This window comes from Rana temporaria, chromosome 1, assembly GCF_905171775.1.
Source record: "Rana temporaria chromosome 1, aRanTem1.1, whole genome shotgun sequence".
NCBI lineage: Eukaryota > Metazoa > Chordata > Amphibia > Anura > Ranidae > Rana > Rana temporaria.
In genome coordinates, this window is record NC_053489.1 from 488,910,574 (window position 1) to 488,927,292 (window position 16,719).

A 16,719-nucleotide genomic window follows, 5' to 3' on the forward strand; every position below is an offset into this window, starting at 1 on the left:
TCTTACCTACTCCTTCTGTGAATTTACATCAGCTAATTTTTTTCACTGAATAATTCACAGGGATAAACTGTAACTGCATCCTAAACTGCTTTCTAAACCCTAATGATACAGTACTGTATCTCAGATATCTTCACATGGACATACATTTTCTATGTTAAATTTGCTTCCCTAACAGTGGCGGCCCATCTATCAGGGGCGCACAGACGCCGCCCCCCCTCCCCCCATCAATGCATCCGGCCTGATCTACAGGCCGGGTTCAAACTATACTACACGACTTTCATCCTTCTTTGCTCTGCGACAATGCTCCTACACTGATACTACATTGGTCCTACATTTATCCTACATTTGTCCTACATCCATCCAACTTTTATGAACAGGATACTACTTTGATCCGACTTTGCCCTGGACTTGAAGTCCGACTTTCAATGAGCAGGGATCTGACTTGGATCTCTGCCAATATCAGGCACTGTGTTTGATATGAATCTTGAGGGGGAACTCCACGCCAAATTTTAACAAAAAAACGGCATGGGTTCCCCTTCAAGAGCATACCAGGCCCATGGGTCTGGTGCGGATTTAAAGGGGAACCCCCTACGCTGAAAAAACGGGGTGGGGGTCCCCCCAAAGCATGGGGTGTGTGATGGAACAGCGGGAAGGAGGCGGCCGCCAACATCCTATGGAGAGGGTCACAGAAGGAACATGTGGGCCAGCCAGTGGAATAGCCTGCGATGTGCGGGAAGCAAAGACTGGAGCCGAGTCAATGGGGAGGGAGAACCCGGAGGCTCCGTGCCGTCTGCCGTCATCGCACACCCCATGCTGTTTACCATTGACCTCTGCTGGGAACTGTTGACCCCTCGTTACTCTGAGGACCTCAGGTGATATTGCAAGATTTCCATTTTATATTTATTCAGGACTGCATTATAGTTTCACTTTGGTTAAATAAAGCATCTACTTTTTGCAACCGCCAAGAGACTGCCTGCTCTTTGTATCCCATGAGCGCTGGATTATAGTGTTTTGGTTGTTTGTATCCGTAGTCCCCAGTTGCGGTTTTCTTATCCAGCAGCACTGGGTTCACATCTCTCTTCATTGACTGTTCCCTCCACCCTATTGGATTTGTTATTTTTATCTATATATGTCCACAGTTCTAGAGCTGGTGACATTGTTGTATACCGCAGCATATCAGTGTGAAAGCACTTTTGGCACGATCAGTCCAACCCGATTGGACCCTTCATTCACCTCTATTGAGCCTCAGAATTAAACGAACTTGTGGCCGTTTACACCCACCTAAATCTAATTTGATCCGCAAAAAAGGGGGGATCCGTCCTCTTCCATCTGGGCAGATCGGATTGGAGGGCCAATAGAGTAGTGTGGGCTGTGCCCCTGTCTGCTCTGCATATGCAGAGTGGACATGGACCTGTCATCTGCCTGCTCTGTTCATTCTGGCTCGTGACCGGTTACCAAGTTGCTTAAGTGGCCCTCGCTCTTCAAAAGGTTGGGCACCCCTGCTTTACTGCATATGCAGACTGATTATACTGTTGTGGGTTTAGAAAAATTGCGGTATAAATATTTAAAAAATAAGCCAGAACATTATCTTCCAGACAAAATTGTTCGTCCCAAGAGACCAATGAGAGAAAAAGGGGATGGTAAGCACATGGGGCCAAATTCTCAAAAACCTGTGTAAATTTAGGATTATCTAACTTATGTCATTTAAGTTACGGCGCCCTAAGTTGGTGTCGTAAGTACCGTATTCTCAGTGCATTTGCGCACAAAATTGCGCCATCCTTAACTTAAGTTTCAATGCGTAAGGCGTGGTTATGGCAAGTGGGAATGAAGTGGGCGTGCTTCATTGTAATGAGCCGTGACCCCATGCAAATGAAGTGCCGGCCGTACTGCGCATGCGCGCACGAATCTGGACCTCACTGCGCATGTGCAGAACTTTGGTCAGCGCAATCAGTGAGATAGGTAAAAGGCTAAGCGTACTTAGTTTGAAGATCGCCCTGTGTCTAAATAGCCCCAGTCAAACAGACTTCTATTGCAAAAGTATTTCCCTGTGTTCCCTTCCTAAAGCAAGTTGCTTCTGCTTTGAACGTTTGTCAGTGTTTGTTGGTAAGATTTGTTTGTGAGAAAAGTGTTTGTGGAGTTGGAGGGTATAGTTGGTGTTTGTTTTTGCTAATTTGTTCTTTGTTTTGATTTTTTGCCTGTTTGTTTTTGATAAGTGTTTGTTTTTTGGTGTGTGATTGTTTTTTGTTTTCCTTTTTTGCCTGTTTGTTTTTGAATTTATAGTAGCTGTCTGTATATTTTTTATTTTTGCTTGATTTTATTTTCTTTGTTGTGTGTGTGTATTGTTGTTTGTTTTTTGGGTGAGTTCCCTGTTGCTGGGTGTTGTCTGTCATGGCTCCCAAGCGCAGGAAGCTAAATTTTACAGTGGCAGAGAAGCATATACTTGCTCAGGGCGTCATTAAATATGGGCGATTTCTCCATGGCCCTGAGAGCCACAACACCACCCCGGCCAGGAGGAAGGAGATCCTTCAAAAGATCACCGATCGGATCAATGCGGCGGGGGGGGGGGGAGACCAGGACCATCGCTGGAGTTCAAAAAAAAATTAATGACTTGAGGAGCGTGTCCCGGAACAAGCTGGCAACGCTGCATGCCCATACCAGGGGCACTGGAGGAGGGGGACCCTGCCCAGTCAGGATGAGTGAGGAGGAATGGGCAGTGGCCCAGTGTTTCCACCCACAGCAGGTGGTGGGCCTGCCTGGCTTTGACAATGATCCTCTTATGAGGACAGGTAATTTTTTGGAATTTCTATCTGGTGATTAGCATGTGTGGGTGGGGGAAGGGAAGATGTGCCAAGTGTGTGGATCCAACAACCTGTGATTGTTTTGTGTCCTCCCCAGATGGCCAGGAGGTGGCAGCCCCATCAGCCCAGGAGGTGGCAGCCCCATCAGCCCAGGAGGTTGCAGCCCCATCAGCCCAGGAGGTTGCAGCCCCATCAGCCCAGGAGGTGGCAGCCCCATCAGGTCAGGAGGTTGCTGGCCCATCAGGGCAGGCTGCTGCACCACCCCCAAGACAGGCTGATGCAGAGTCCCAAGAAGGGCAATATTCGCCATGGGAGGGGAGTGCCCACAACTCCCCTAATTTGGATGTTGAGTGGGAGGAGGATGAGGGGGAGGAAGATGACAATATTGTGATTGGGCAGGAAATAATGATGGGCCAAGATATGACCTTTAAATCATCCCCTGAGGGAACCCCACAGGCGCCCAGCAGTCAGGCCACCATCATGGGTCGCCCCTTCCAACCCTCCTCCAACATGCAGCAGCACCCATGGCTCACTCCAACTCCTCCTCCAAGGCCACAAGCCTCAGGGGCAAGTAGGAGGCCGACCCCGGAAAACTGGGGGGGGTTGGTGCGTCTGCCGGTCAGTCTGTTGAGGGACAATGTCCGGCAGACCCGCAGTCTGTCTGCAATCCAAAAAACAATGACCAAGGTGGAGCGCAGCCTGGGTGCAATGAGGGAGTCACTGGGTGACGTGGCCACCAACTCCGTGGGGGTCATCACCTGTTTGTGGGACCTGAGGAACGCCACAACAGGCGTGGCGCAGGAGGTGACTGCCCTCACCCAGGCTGTGCAGGCCAATACCCGGGCTGTGCAGGCCAATACGGCTGACATTACTTCCTGTCTGACAAGGATAGCCGTTGCCTTGGAGGGAAGGCCAGCAGGAGGACAGACACCAGGGGAGGCTCCTTCTTCCCCTGCACAGACCCCCCCCCTGAAAATACTCCCTCCCCTGCACAGACCCCCCCCCCTGAAAATACTCCCTCCCCTGCACAGACCCCCCCTGAAAATACTCCCTCCCCTGCACAGACCCCCCCCGTGAAGATCCCCCAGTCGGCCGTGGCCGTCCCCGTGCCCGTGCCCGTGGCCGTGGGCAGCCCAGAAGGAGCACTCGGCAACATCCTTAATTTGCAGGGGTACTTTTGATTTTTTTTTTTTTTTTGCTACTGTACTTATGATTTGGTGTATGTGTGTGAATGATGTGTGAATGTGGGGGGGTGGCATTCCTGAAAACATAAGGGTGTCACCCTCAGTTTTGGTGGAGTATGGATCCCCAGGACCAGGGAGAAGTCATCCTAGGTTCCTGAATGGTGTATGAATGCACAGTGACATAATTGGAGCCGTGGCGGGGCGTTACTGCTCCCAAGTACCAAAGGGGGGGGTACTTGGATCTAATCCAATTCGATGTGCATGTGATGTGTCTGTGCTAGGGACCACAGTGACGTGCATTCATGCATTCTCATTGTGAGATAATTAATGTGCGTTTTGTTCCAAAAAAAAACATTCTCATTGTCATATAAGTAATGTGCATTTAATTTGCAAATAAAATATTTAAAGGTCACATAATCTCTGTGATTTATTCTGGGCAAAGCAAAAAAAAAAAGATAATTAGGGTCCATTTACTGGGCAAAGATGCCTTCAGCCAGTTGTCTCCTTATTACCTGGCCCTCTGCAGCCCGGGTAGAGGGGTTTGGGGGGGGGGATTGCCTGGGTGGGGGGTTAGGTCAGGACATATCTAAACATCCAGGCCCCGTTTCAAAGCAAAATTGTGGAGGATGCAACATGCCCCAATAATTTGGCAGACAAAGTCTGGGGAATACAAGAGTGTACCCCCAGTCTTGTCAAGGCATCTAAATCTGGACTTGAGAAGGCCAAATGTCCGCTCTACTATTGCCCGGGTCTGGATGTGCACCTCGTTGAATTTCCGTTCTCCGGGTGTTTGGGGGTTCCTAAAGGGGGTCATCAGGTGGGGTCCCAAGGCATATCCTGAGTCACCTGTAAGGGAAAAGACAGGAGGATATTAGTCATGCATGTGCCCCTTGTGATGTCTGCATCATGGGGGGGGCATACCTGACACCAATGTCACTCACCAATCAGCCAGCTGTCCCCATACACATTCTGCTCCAAGTCTTGGTAGACCTTGGTCTGCCGTAGGATGTAGCTATCGTGGCACGACCCCGGAAACTTGGCACAAACGTGCCAGATGAGGCCATGTGCATCTACGATCACCTGGACATTGATCGAATGCCAGCCTTTCCTATTTCTGAACAGGTGTTCAGTATCATGGGGGGGCTGTAGTGCCACATGGGTGCAGTCTATCGCCCCGATGGTCCTTGGAAAGCCAGCAATGTTATAAAAGTCTGTCATGGCTTGCACACGCTGGTCCTCCTGGGTGGGCATGACAAACTGGTTGGTCATGCGCCGCAGTATGGCAGGGACCACCTGATGGACACATTTGCTCATTGATGACTGCACCATCCCAGCCACACCTCCAGATGCACGCTGGAATGAGCCACTCGCTAAAAAATGGAGGGTTGCCATCACTTTTTCGAGAGGTGTCAGGGCATGGGAACGTAGGGTTGGGGTGATAAGATCCTCATGAAGAAGTTGGGTGATCTCCAGGATGGCCTCCCTATCAAAACGGTAGTTGCCAATCACCTCATAATCTGGCATTTGCCAAATATCACGCCGTGGACGATAAACTCGCGCCTGTGCCCTCATCCTCCTCCTCTGTGCCCTCCTCCTCCTTTGTGCCTGTAAGGCAGCAAGTGCCGTCACAATCATAGCTGGTCCTGGCATTTTTCCAAAAATAACCTTCACAACTATAGCTCTAAGCTCTAGTCACTACCTACAGCAAACCCTTCCACAGCATGTGTAAAATTAGGGCTGGTTTTATAATGTGGAAATTTAGTCTGAAAAACTAACAGGTGCGCACAGGGCGGAAAATACGGCACACACACTTAATTCTGAGAATCGCCCTAACTCCCTCATTTGCATCTTTGCCTATCAAAAACAGCGGCGAGCCTAGCGTAATTTGCGCCCGGGGATGCGCAGGTGTAACTAATTTAAGTACGGCTGAAAATACGGAAATGTTTGCTTAAGTCGTTTTGACGATCGTGCGCAAATATACGCGCCGTGTAAATTTAGAAAACTGGAGTTAAGTCTGCGTATCTCTTTTGAGAATTTGGCCCATGGATCTCATTGCTTTTTATCTTGCCCCAGCAAATTAGCTTTAGAGGGAATGGGGTCGCTATTTCTATTCAACAATTCCATGTGGAAGATAGTGTTCTGGCTCCTTTTGTACATTTTTTATACCCAGTTACTTATTACTATGATTACCATACAGAACCTAGCATAATCCCAATTGGGAGCACTGTGAGCTTTTTTTATCTGTCTGCAACCAGTACCACCTTTGATATAGCTGGGGCCTGTGGTTCTCTACACTGGCTTTTTTGCCCATCGTCTAAGTAAGTTTGAATCTTTATATTTTGTTTGTGTGACTATATTTACACATTTTCATCTCTTTCTATATCATCTCAAGTTGCCTTTTATATTTACATGTAGTATGTATCTAGTATACCTAAATGACATTATAAAAGTAATAAATTAATCTATAGAGATTCCTCTTTAGATGCTTTATTACTGCCCCTATATATTTTATACCATTACTAAGCATATTTTATCATATTTTTTGTCACCATAATACCAAGAATTTTTCCCAATCGCAATATTTCTTTTCTATTCTCATTATTATCGCTTGGGTTACCTAGTGTGGGACAAGTCTGGCCTGCTTTCTTTTTTGCTCCAGTGCCGACCCATCCTATCATCCAGGTGAGGTAAATGTGCTGTTTATTTAATTGCAACAAAATGTGATGTGTTATATAATTTGTTTGGTTGATGTGTATACAGTATAAATTTACTTATACATATTTTTTCATCTATGTAGTGCAATCAGTGTCCTTTACCCTCTTTGTGTGTCCTGAGGAAGCGGGCTCACTCACCTGATAGCATGTAATAACATTCCTGTTTACAACTGGGCTTGTTATAGGAATTTATTGCATTTGTATGTGTTTATTTTTTAACATTGCACTTTATGTGATTTTCTATGAAATTTGTACACCAACATTTTTTTTGATTTTATCTATGTTATACATTCCATTTTGCTTTTAAAGTCTGGTCCCATTTTGCTATTTTTGATCTAAATATGTTTACAGATGTGGCATTGGAGTACATCCCCAGTGTTTTGATGTTGTGGGTTTAGTAACACTTTAAGTAAATATTCAGAAAACATTTTTCACTAAACTGCTGATAGCTAATAGCTGACTGGTTACTATGGATTACTGCATGATATTGCTCTTTGTGTCAAGGCATTCAATAAAGACCACTGCAACAATACTTACTGTTTAACCATTACCAAGGTTGGTTCTTAATATATTCAATTAAAATATCTCTGAAGCATGTTTAATTAGGACCTGACGTAAGAAATATTGTTTGAGGTTTCTAGACACTACTCATCTCAGTCCTTTATTCTTCTACTTAGAAACAAAACCAGAGCAACCGCCAAGGAATTGCTATTACTTTAAGTTTCTTTGACTGTGCACAATGGCAGTCAGCCAGAAACACAATGAATGGCAACATTAAGATGTCACCTTTAATATTTTTAGGCTCAAAAGTAACTGTAAAATGTGACAATTTATAATCACCATGTCTTAGATAGTAAGAGAGAAATACTTCAAGATCTTTTGTTTTTGTTTTTTTCATTTTAAGGCCTCGTACACACGACCGAGGAACTCGTCGTAAATGAAACATTGTTTTCCTCGACGAGTTCCTTGTCAGGCTTGTCGAGAATCTTGACAAGCTTGCTTTGCGTACACACTGTCAAGGACAAATCTCCTCGTTCTCAAACGCGGTGACGTACAACACATACGACGGCAGGGGAAGTTCGATTCCACTGGCACAACCCTTGGGGCTGCTTTTGCTAATCTCATGTTACTGCGTGTTAAGTAAAAGTTTGGTAAGAGACGATTTGCACTTTTCAGTCTGTTACAGCTTGACAAATGTGCTATCTCCATTACAAACGCTACTTTTACGGAAGGTGCGCTCCCGTCTCATACTTTATTGTGAGCATGCGCGGGTTTCTAAGCATACACACGAACATGTTTCTCGTCAAAAACCAGCCCGACGAGGAACACGACGAGGAAATTGAGACTCCCGACGAGGAAAAAGAGAACTTGTTCTCTTTTTTTCTCATCGAGTTCTTTGACAGTTTTCTCGATGAGAAACATACACACGACCGTTTTCCTCGGCAAAAAAGCTCTGCCACCATGTTTCTTGATGGATTCTGTAGAGGAAAACGGTTGTGTGTACGAGGCCTTCGTTTTGGGGGGTATGCAAGGACCTAGGGCTGTCATAGAGTTAAATTGGTTACTCTGTGACTCAAAGCCAGCTAAATGTTCATATTTTATGGTTATATGTCATTATGGAGCAATCTCTGGCTGGGCATTTGACATGTCTTGGAGTGGACCTTTCGCAATTAAAAAAGGGACACATGAAGCCCAATCATCTTCCATTGGCAACACCATGAACCACACTTCCCCAATTATCATATCTTACAAACTTGGAACCCACTAACTTAAAAAAAGGGAGAATTTGAGAATTTTCTTTCTAAAGATAGGGATATTTACATACCAGGCAATGGCCTATGCTGATCAGTTTCTGGGTTGCAAGTTATATAAACATCTTCTTGATGGCTACAGTCATGTTTGCCCCAGTCTTTCTTAGTGCACTGTGTGAGAGTAGACTCTTTTCCTGTGCAAATCACATCATCCAGCCAAATGATACCAGAAGTCTCTGCAAAATCATTCTCCAGCGAGATCTTTCCATACCTAAAATATAAATGAACAGGTTTTTTATTAAATCACTGTTACCTCACAATCAATTTGAGGAGCACCCCTCATCTTACTTTACTGTACAGATCTGTAAGCTCAGCTAAAAAAGTCAATTCTACTAAAAATAACAACTATACTGAGACACAGACAGATCTTTAAAACCAGATAAGAAGTGTTATCACCAGTAGATTGACTGAAGGAGCTCATTAGCAGTCACTCCAGTAATGGGAGCATTCTTTGTACTTAAAGTGTATGTCAAGGAAATATAAAAAAAAATATTAACATCATGATAAAAAGCATAATAAACCTCTATAATACATGCACATTTCACTACATTTAATCTCTCTAAACATGCTAGTATAGAAAAACCACTGTCCATATGCCAGAAATATAGTGTGCTCCTACCCCCTCTTGGATATGACAACACAATGTATTTTTGGCTCTGAATTCCAAAGCATATGTTGTCAGCTATGTTTACTTCATTTTGATGCATTACAAAGAACACAGACCTTTCCTCTTTTCCAACCTCCCTCTTCATCTTCATAACCCCTCCTTATGCACCTTATGTACAGACAGAGAGCACAGGCAGTTATTAGCTTATATGTTTTCTGGAAAAATCAACAGGTATTTACTGAACAGAAATAACAAAACACTTTTAATTTTATCTTTAACAGACCAAAATGGAGCAAATACCATATATATTCGAGTATAAGCCGAGTTTTTCAGCTCATTTTTTTGTGCTGAAAATGTCCCCCTCTGCTTATACTTGAGTCACCTTTTTGTGCCTGATCTCCCGGATTTTGGGCCCGGTACCAGCCAGCCGTAGTTCCCCTGGACCCCAAACACACATGTAGCCCCACTCTTCCTCTACAAGTGTGCAAAGTTTGTTGTCCAGGGCACCTACGGCCGGGGAGCAACGATTTTTCAAAGCCGGGCACCCCTTCCATAGACTACCATGTTAAACGGTAACTTCTCTGGTGAATTTGGGGACCCGGTATCGGACAATCTTACTTGGCACACATGTAACCCCTTTTCTTCTCTACAAGTGTGCAGAGTTTTTTGTCTGGGTGACCTATGGCTGGGGAGCACCGATTTTTCGAAGCCGGGCACCCCTTCCATAGACTTTCATGTTAAACGTCAGTCTAGTCATGGACACAGTGAGGCATGGGCAAAGTGAGGCATGGGCACAGTGAGGCATGAACACAGTGAGGCATGGACACAGTGAGGCATGGGCACAGTGAGGCATGGGCACAGTGAGGCATGCACATGGGCAAAGTGAGACACAGTGAGGCATGCAGATGGACACCCTAGGCTTATACTCTAGTCAATACGTTTTCCCAGTTTTTTGTGGTAATCTAACAAAACGTACGTCGGTGGCGGTACCTGGTCACAAGCTCACCTGACACCATCTCCGGCGCTGTGGATGTTATCTGATCTGGAGGAAAGCACCTACCATGGAGGTGGAAAGAGAACCAACTAGCAAGGTCTACAGCCCCAGTGCCGAGTAGGCACCAACTATGTAAGAGGCCACTTGGCACATTTTTTTATAATATTTTTAATTCAATAAACAGTATTACGCAATGGGTTTTCCTCCTATTTTTTTATATATATAACCTGGGGATCCGAGGGAGAGGTTCCCAAATCAATTTCCTGTTCTTTCTGGAAAGTGTGCAGGCACAATCCTGCTAAATCTCTATTTGACTTTCTTTCTAATCAAAGAGGTCAGGTGGCTCTGGTAAGCGCATTTAGTTTTGAGCACTTTGGGTGACGGCAACTAATAATGTTTGGTGGAGGAATGAGATCACTCTAAGCAACAAGTACTTCACAAGCTATCAAGAGAATCTGTTGGTGGATTCATTTGAACACTCATATTGGGACTCTATTTATATATTTATTTATTGGAATACACTTACAGCACTATGTATGGTGGATTACATACTTAATATTTTAATATTTTTTATGGCATTGGCACTTATAACCAAATGTTAATTTGCTATTATTATATGTATTGTGGATTGTTAATATCAGGCACTTTATTGTAATATAGCGCCCTCTATATACACTTTTCATGACTTCATGTAACATGAAGGCTTGTCTTACTTGTGTCTGATGTATGTGCAATATATATTTTAATTAATATACTATCCTAAGTGATTTTACACTATCAGTGGCTTTGTCTCTACTTTTATTCCTGTATGTGGAGTTTAAAGTCGAGCATCTGAACAGAGTGTGGCATTTAACAGCGGCTCTTCAATTAAATTATTTGAGTTAATTTGTCAATCGAGAGTGAATGGCAACAGTATCTGGTGAGCCTATTTCCTAAGGAAGTTGAACTCCCACTTATCACTGTGGAGGAGGCATTAGTGTTATTTTATAATTTTTTTTGCACTTTTCAAGAGGACTGATATTTGTGTTTTGTGTGGAATTGCAAGATATTTTCAATTTTTTTTTGGCATGTATTTATGATTATATTTAGTTGGACACATTTATAGATGTGAACTATTTTTCTTTGAGCGCTACTGTAAAAAAGTTATATATGTGCATTCTCATTTATTTATTTTTTCACTTGTTGGTTTAAATTTTATTGAAGTAGCAGCACTTATTATCTTTGGTGTTTTAAGCGCGGTGCACCTGGATTTATTTGAGGAATTGGTCGTCACAGTCAGACTGGCACAAAGGAAGATTGTTGGGCTGCCAATTACAGACCAGTGACGTTACTTTTGGGTATCTCCAAGACATGGAAGTTTACCACAGAGAATTCATCACTGCCGGTCCTAATATCTTAATACATGCTGTATACAAGACCTGTTACATGTAAGTGCATCATCTTTTTTCTTTATTAAATCGTATTATAAAAACATATTGCACTATGAATGGATTTTACTTATGTGTTTGAGCCAAATCTGGAGTTTAAAGAGGACAAACGCAATATGGATGTGTGATTATGAACTGCATGGTGGACTAACAAGTCCAGCATCTCTATATGCCTTCATTGACCTCTATGGTCAACAGCGGAGGTAAGAAAGCATTGCATCTGGTGTTTGGTGATTGGAAACACATTTGGATATTCACTTCAAAGTATATATTGTTTGACCGGAGCACTGTCCTCACACTGGACATTGTATTTTGCAATTGGGAGCACATTAGTTACTGCATTAACTTTTTATTGTAAGTCTTTTTGCAATTATCATTATATTCATATTGTTATATGTTGTGTTAAGGTGGATGTAGTTAATGCATTTAGAATGTATTAGAAGTCAGCGCACCATTTTTGTTTATCCGAAAGTCAGCGCACCATTTAATAATCTTTCAATTATAGTATTACATCTGGCCCAGAAAAGAAAGGAAATGCACATTTCTATACATTCAGGCACTGCTAAAGCTATACAATCAAAAGACAAGATACAAAGGCAAGCAGCAGACACCACACAGAAGTCTGCAAGTGTATGCAAGTGTGGGCTCCATATGTATGAATGCAAGCTATGAAAGTATCATTGTTCAGGATGAATACACAAGTCACCATCGTGGGTGGCATAGCCCTCTAAAACATGTGTTGAAAGATCTTAAAACCACAAGGGTCTTCAACATAAAATAATGACCCATCATATTTCTGCAAAGCCTGTTTTACAAGACAAGTTTTCCCTTTACCATGCACTGACATTGAATATATAGCAGAAAACTATTTTATTATGCATTTTAAACAGATACCAAAGTCAGTGTCCGCAGTCAAACCAAACAACAATTATCAAAAAGAATATTTTTTCCTCGAAAAAAACAGGTCATTTTTATTTATGTATTCATATATATTACATATTTCCAAAGCCACAGCATTGAAGAGATAAACTCTTGCAGACGTAACAATACTGAAAGCAAATGTCTGTGAAGATAGGACTATAGGATTCTGTTCAGTTCAGGACAGTAAAGATTTAACCCTGAACTAAATCATCAATGCTGTTTTCTGCATCAGATAACCAGAAGGTTTGGGTGGTCCCTAATGTTTTCAATAATCCACTGGTATTCAAAGGATGAGCCAAAAATAATGCAAAATTGAGCACTGTTCTTTTTTTTCATTGCAGGTAAATAGTAGATTCCAACAGAAGCAACATGCCATCACAGAGTTGAATGAATGAATGAATGAAAAACTTATATAGCGCGACTCATGCGAACTAAATCGCCTCTGGGCGCTTGTTGTTCCTGTATCCTTTGATATCAAAAGAGATGAGTCTTGATCTTTCTCCTGAAGGCTAAATGGTTTTCCTCCAACCAAATGCTGGTTGGTAAAGCATTCCATAGTCTGGGACCTTGGAGCGCGAATCTTCTTTCTCCTTTGGACTTGTAAATGGCTTTCGGTATCTGGAGCAGATTTTGGTTGGTGGATCGCAGAACGCGATTGGGGTTGTGAGCTTTTATTTTTTCGCATAGGTAATGGGGAGCATTCCCATGGATACATTTATGTGTTAGACAGAGTGCTTTAAAAGCAATTCTGTCTTTTACTGACAACCAATGAAGGGCTCTCAGTGAAGGTGAGATTGATTCCCATGTTTTTTTTCCCAGTCACAAGTCTGGCGGCCGTATTTTGAACGACTTGCAGACAAGCGATTTGGTACTTTGGGAGTCCGAGGTAAAGGGCATTGGCATAGTCCAATTTGGAGTTTACAATTGTTCCCACCACGACCGCTATGTCTTCTTTGGGAATAAAAGGAATAAGTCTGCGTAGTAGGCGCAGCAGATGGTGAGATCCACTGACTACTGACCCTATTTGTGCATCCATTGTCATGTAGGTGTCAAAGATGACACAGAGACTTTTGACTTTGGAGCTAGGGGTGATGATTTGGCCCAGAATGGGCGGGGGTGTCCGAGTTGTTGCAGGTTGATTCATACGCTTGGCGTGAAACAGGAGAAGTTCTGTTTTTGCTCCGTTGAGTTTAAGATAACTCTTTGTCATCCAATTTTCTATCAAAGAGAGGCATGTCTCTAGATTGAGATGATGATCCTTTTTGTTGCAAATGCGGAAATACAGTTGCGTGTCGTCTGCATATGAGTGATAAAGCAGTTTTTGGCTGCTGATGATTTCAAAGAGTGGGCGAAGATAGATGTTAACCACTTCCCTACCGCCTCATTGTGAAATGACGGCGGCAAGGACCCCTTCTCGATCCGGGTGGACGTCATATGATGTCCTGCGTTCCCGGCGATCTAGGCCGCGATTGCCGCCGGGTTCCCGCGATTGTCGGTAATCACGGCAGGAGTGTGGATCTGTGTGTGTAAACACACAGATCCACCTCCTGTCAGCGGTGAGGAAACCAATGTGTGTTCCCAGTACAGAGGAACACACATCGATCTCCTCCCCTTGAGAGTCCCCTCCCCCTACAGTTATAACACATCTTAGGACACATATTAACCCCTTCCTTGCCCCCTAGTGGTTAACCCCTTCCCTGCCAGTCACATTTACATAGTAATCAATGCATATTTATAGCATTAATCGCTGTATAAATGTGAATGGTCCCAAAAACGTGTCAAAAGTGTCCGATGTGTTCGCCGCAATGTCATGGTGACAGTAAAAAAAAATCGCAAATCTCCGCCAATACTAGTAAAAAAATTAATAAAATAAAAATGCCATAAATCTATCACCTATTTTGTAGACGCTATAACTTTTGCGCAAACCAATCAATATATGATTATTGCGATTTTTTTTTTACCAAAAATATGTAGAATAATACGTATCGGCCTAAACTGAGGAAAAAAAATGTTTTTTTAAAAAAAATTGTGAGATTTATTAAATAAAAAAGTTAAAAATATTGTGTTTTTTTTTAAATTGTCGCTCTTCTTTTGTTTATAGCGCAAAAAATAAAAACCGCAGAGATGATCAAATACCACCAAAAGAAAGCTCTATTTGTGGGAACAAAATGATAAAAAAAATTGTTTGGGTACAGTGTAGCACGACCGCGCAATTGTCATTCAAAGTGCGACAGTGCTGAAAGCTGAAAATTGGCTTGGGCAGGAAGGTGCGTAAGTGCCCGGTATGGAAGCGGTTAAACAACACCGGCGACAGAGGGGATCCTTGAGGGACTCCGCACGACACTGTGCGTTTTTCAGAAGTGAAAGGTCCCAATTTCACTATTTGTGATCAGTTTTCCAAAAAAGAGGAGAACCAAGATAAATCACCTTCTGCGACTCTGGCTACTTCAGCTAGCCGAGTCAGTAGTAGTTTGTGGTCTACAGTGTCGAAAGCTGCACTTAGGTCCAACAGAACCAGAAGACAAGATTCTCCTTTGTCTGCGGCCTTGAGAGCGTCGTCCCATATTTTAAACAATGCTGTTTCCGTCCCGTGTCCGGGACGGAAACCCGATTGAAATGGATCAAGTAGGTTATGGGTATATAGATGCTGTTGCAGCTGTTGTACCACTACTTTTTCCATTACCTTGGAGAGAACATTTAGGCCTGATATGGGACAACGGTGAATTGGGTCCTTGGGGTCTAGGGTGGGTTTCTTCAAGATGGGTTGGATTATGCCCTCTTTCAACTGGGAGGGCACTATGCCCTCCTTGAATGACTGGTTTATAAGCTGCGTGATAGGAGGTGCCAGGATGTCGGCACATTCCTTCAGCAGTTTGGTGGGGATAATATCATTTGGCGCTGTGCTGTTCCGCAAAGTACCGATGATATTTTTAGTGGCATCGATGGCTGATTGTGGGGAATTTCTATGAGTATTGTGTGAATAATTGCGAGGGGGGCTGAGGGGGGTATTGTTTTGCTGAATGCTTTCCCGGATTCTCTCAATTTTATTAATGAAGTAATCCGATAATTCATTGCAAAATTCTTGGGTATCCGAATTGGGGGCTTCAAGACATCCTGGATTCATGGTCTGAGTGACCAGCTTGAAGAGTTCGCGGGGGCGGTTTAGGGCGCTGTTGATAGCCTTGGAAAAGTAATTTTTCTTGGCTTTGAAGATTTCTTTGTGGTATTTTCTTGTTATTACCTTGTAGATGGTGAGGTTTTCCTCTGACGAGCTCCTTTTCCAGGTGGCTTCCGCCCTTCTGCGCTCTTGCTTCAGTAACGACAGCTGGTTGTTAAACCAGCTGGCGTTGTTTTTCCGGATGCCGGTTTTACGTTTTGGCGCTATTAAGTCGGCTGACTGTAATAGGGCTGTGTTTATGGCATCCAGTGTTTCTGAGGCCGTTTGATGTGTTTGAATTGTTTTTATTTTTTTCCCTAATGTGGTTTTGAAGAGTTCCGAATGGAGCTTCTTCTGACATCTAGTCCAGTGTGTTGTCACTGGTTTTGATGTTTTTGTTAAGGGAGGGATTTTGGAAATTATGAATTTAATTGCATGGTGATCTGTCCATGGCAATGGTTCATTTTCCCAAAATGTTTATTTCCAGATCTTGTCTGAAAATAAGATCGAGTGTGTGACCTGAAGCATGTGTGGGCCCACATACTAATTACTGTAGCCCTAGCAGCATTTTTTTCAACCAGGGTGCCATGGTACCCTGGGGTGCCTTCTGGGTTCTTCAAGGGTGCCTTGGCAAAACACCTAAAAATTGTTCTCAATTGTCCAAAAAAAATGGGGGAAAATGTACAAGGTTATGGATAAAGAAACTCCTTTCTCAGGGAGGGCAAGGAAATGCCTATTAAAGCAACATGAATTATTTGTGTTGTATTATGCCACCCCTTTTCAACCAGGGTTCCATGTCACCCTGAGGTGCCATCTGGGTTTTTAGAGGTGCCTAAAACTGCCCCAAAATTGTTAACAAACCAGTGGGTGGATCAAGTCTGCCTTTTACACAAATGCACAAGTTTTTGTTGTGCAGAATTACAAACTTTTAGCACCATGCAGGCCAGCTGCTGGAATCCTAACAACTGATGACGCCATCGGTTGATAATGAGGACGTCGGTTGCCTGACATAATTCTTGTTTGCCCCTTTCCTGCTGCTCTCTGTCAGCACTGGGGTCACATTAGCAGAGTGAGGGGAAGAAACAAAGGGAGAAGATAAAGTTTGG

At 43.4% G+C, this 16,719-nt stretch overlaps 1 protein-coding gene across 1 annotated transcript in view; it reads right to left on the minus strand.

Annotated features, from left to right (window-relative positions):
• Window positions 1–16,719, minus strand: part of PRSS12 (serine protease 12) — a 227,433-nt gene that overhangs the window by 86,213 nt on the left and 124,501 nt on the right. Inside the window, exon 7 of the mRNA XM_040330091.1 lies at window positions 8,522–8,718. Coding sequence (XP_040186025.1) covers window positions 8,522–8,718 — 197 coding nt within the window. The remainder of the gene's footprint in view (window positions 1–8,521; window positions 8,719–16,719) is intronic.